Source organism: Habropoda laboriosa, unplaced genomic scaffold (assembly GCF_001263275.1).
Source record: "Habropoda laboriosa isolate 0110345459 unplaced genomic scaffold, ASM126327v1 scaffold5, whole genome shotgun sequence".
In the NCBI taxonomy this organism is placed as follows: Eukaryota; Metazoa; Arthropoda; class Insecta; order Hymenoptera; family Apidae; genus Habropoda; species Habropoda laboriosa.
Genome location: NW_017100161.1, coordinates 3,026,683 through 3,029,275, shown reverse-complemented (window position 1 = coordinate 3,029,275; position 2,593 = coordinate 3,026,683). Strand labels below are relative to the sequence as shown.

At 29.6% G+C, this 2,593-nt stretch overlaps 1 protein-coding gene across 1 annotated transcript; it reads left to right on the top strand.

The window, feature by feature from the left end:
• Positions 1-109: 109 nt before the first annotated feature.
• LOC108577708 (chromatin assembly factor 1 subunit B) lies at positions 110-2,036 on the top strand. Its single transcript, XM_017940901.1, has 6 exons — positions 110-250; positions 323-455; positions 517-820; positions 889-1,152; positions 1,215-1,442; positions 1,517-2,036. Exons 1-6 carry the CDS (start codon positions 110-112, stop codon positions 2,034-2,036), a joined length of 1,590 nt encoding a protein of 529 aa, XP_017796390.1.
• Positions 2,037-2,593: the final 557 nt, after the last annotated feature.

Here is a 2,593-nt window from a genome sequence, read left to right as displayed (position 1 = left end):
TCACATGTTCTGGCGGGAATAATGTAACAACTTGGAAAGGGTTAGTTGTAACGTATTATCTATTAAGTATACATTTATATGGGTTGTGATCTACTCTTAGATTACAGCTATGTGGTGCACAACGCCCGAAATTTCATGGCATAATCGTGATCCAGTTCTAAGTGTTGATATACAGGCTGGAATTTACGAAACTTCAAAAGGTGAAATTTTCTGGCGACTCGCAACAGGCGGTGCCGATTCACACGTTTTGGTAACATTGTGTAAACAATTTGCATATTAATTATAATATATAAAACATAATTAAAAAATATTTTTTGATTAGATATGGCATTTAACAACAAATGAAAGTGGAGGTGTTTCTGTGAAATGCGTAGCTGATTTAGAACGACATCAAAGAGCGGTGAACGTAGTACGATTTGCACCTTCAAAGGATATTTTAGCTTCAGGAGACGATGGTTAGTAACAATATAAGGAACTAATATGGAGAAAACTGATTAAAGTTAAAATACATTTTAGAATCAACTATTATTTTGTGGAAACAAAAGGATGATTGTGAATTTTTCATTGGTTTTGATGAAACTAAAGATAAAGAACAATGGACTACTTGGAAAGTATTAAGGGGACACCTTGAAGATGTTTATGATATCAGTTGGTCTGCAAATTCTAATATGTTAGTTTCTGGTTCTGTAGATAATACAGCCATTTTGTGGGATATTCACAAAGGACGTTCTATAGCTATATTATCTGATCATAAGGGTTTTGTACAAGGAGTTTCATGGGACCCTTGTAATCAATATATATGTACAATAAGTACAGACAGGTATAAATATTAAATTTTGATAATATTTTTTAAATCCTGAATACATATAACTTCTAATGCATTTGTAGAATATGCCGTTTGATTCACATAAATACCACAAAAACAATACAACGGGTTTATAAAGCTAAAATTCCAACTCCACCTGAACATTCAATAAAAGATAAAACAGTACACTTATTTTATGATGATACTTTCAAATCATTCTTCAGAAGATTAACATTCTCTATAGATGGATTATTACTTATTGTACCTTCTGGAATAATTGAACCTTTAGAAACTACAGAAAAAATATCTAATGCAACTATCATTTTTTCAAGACACAATTTGAAAGAGTAAGTTTTCTGTATCCATGTATTATATTATACAATAGATATGGTATCTAATTCCATTTCAGACCTCTTATGATTCTACCTTCTTTGGATGAATGTACTATTGCAGTTCGATGCTGTCCAATTTATTTTGAATTACAAAAAGGTGGTCCAACACCTGTGATAACATTGCCTTACAGAATGATATTTGCTGTTGCAACACAACACTCAGTAATCATATATGATACTCAACAAATTTCACCAGTTGCTGTAATATCAAATATTCATTATACTAGATTGACTGATGTTACATGGTAAGCAATAATTACTTAATACATTTTCTGAATGAAATATAATAAAATTAATTGTTTTATTTAATATTTTATAGGTCAAGCGATGGTAGGATATTAATTGCATCCTCAACTGATGGTTATTGTTCTATAATACGTTTTCAAAATGGTGAACTAGGTGAAGAGTACAAAAGACAAAATAGTACCCCAACAAAATCTACCACCATTAACAATGATTATAAGCAATCTCCAACAAAAAATGTAACTAAAGAACTTTTATCAACTACTGATATAGATAACAGTGCCATGGATATTGATATTGCCAAGTATGAGAGAACAGGTTTTCTTAATAAGAATTCAGAAAATTTACTAAGTCAAAGTAATAAGTTATCAGATCATACTAATGACCAAAAAAAAGAATTAAGTAATGAGATGCAAATTGAAGAAACTGAAGATATTAAATTAATTTATAATGAAGAAAGTACTATTGGAGGTACTAAAGAAAATATAAAAAATTCACCTCCAAAGTCAATAATACCTTCGGTAATTACTTGTAAAACGCCTCGGAGGGTACAATTAATTACACTTTCCAGTCCAAAGGGACTTAAAAAGGAGTAATGTTATATTCAAGATGTGACTAGAAATTGCAAAATACATATCTATATATACATATTGTTATAATATTCTCTTTTGTAATAAATGTTTAAATTATAAGTACTAACTACAACTACATTATTTGTGTATATTTATTTCGCGATAACATATTTAGTTTATCCCGTCATTTGTTCTATTGAATTAATTGCAATGAACAATCCTTACATTTTTAAATATGTACATAAAAAGCAGGATATATATTTTGACATCTTTCTTATTTAATATTTAACAATTTATACAATATTTTGTTTATTAGAATTTAACAAAATACATTTATAGTATTATAAAACTTTTAGTAGCATATACGTTTCAATTGTCACGAATACTATAGCATCAGCTTTGTCACCTGTGAAACTTAGAACATATTATACACCTACGAATAATAATATGGCGTATGACAGTGATCTGACCGTCCGTCCAGGCAGACAGTAGTCGAATCGTGCTACGACCTGACACGCTTTTTTCTTTTGAAAATTTATAGCACTAACGATGGTGAGTATTTTATTAATAATACACTTTGT

Coding starts and splice junctions, on each gene's coding strand:
- LOC108577708 (XM_017940901.1), top strand. CDS start 110: ATGTGGTGCACAACGCCCGAAATTTCATGGCATAATCGTGATCCAGTT. Junction 1,153..1,214: donor TCAAGACACAATTTGAAAGA/GTAAGTTTTCTG, acceptor ATTCCATTTCAG/ACCTCTTATGATTCTACCTT. Junction 1,443..1,516: donor AGATTGACTGATGTTACATG/GTAAGCAATAAT, acceptor AATATTTTATAG/GTCAAGCGATGGTAGGATAT.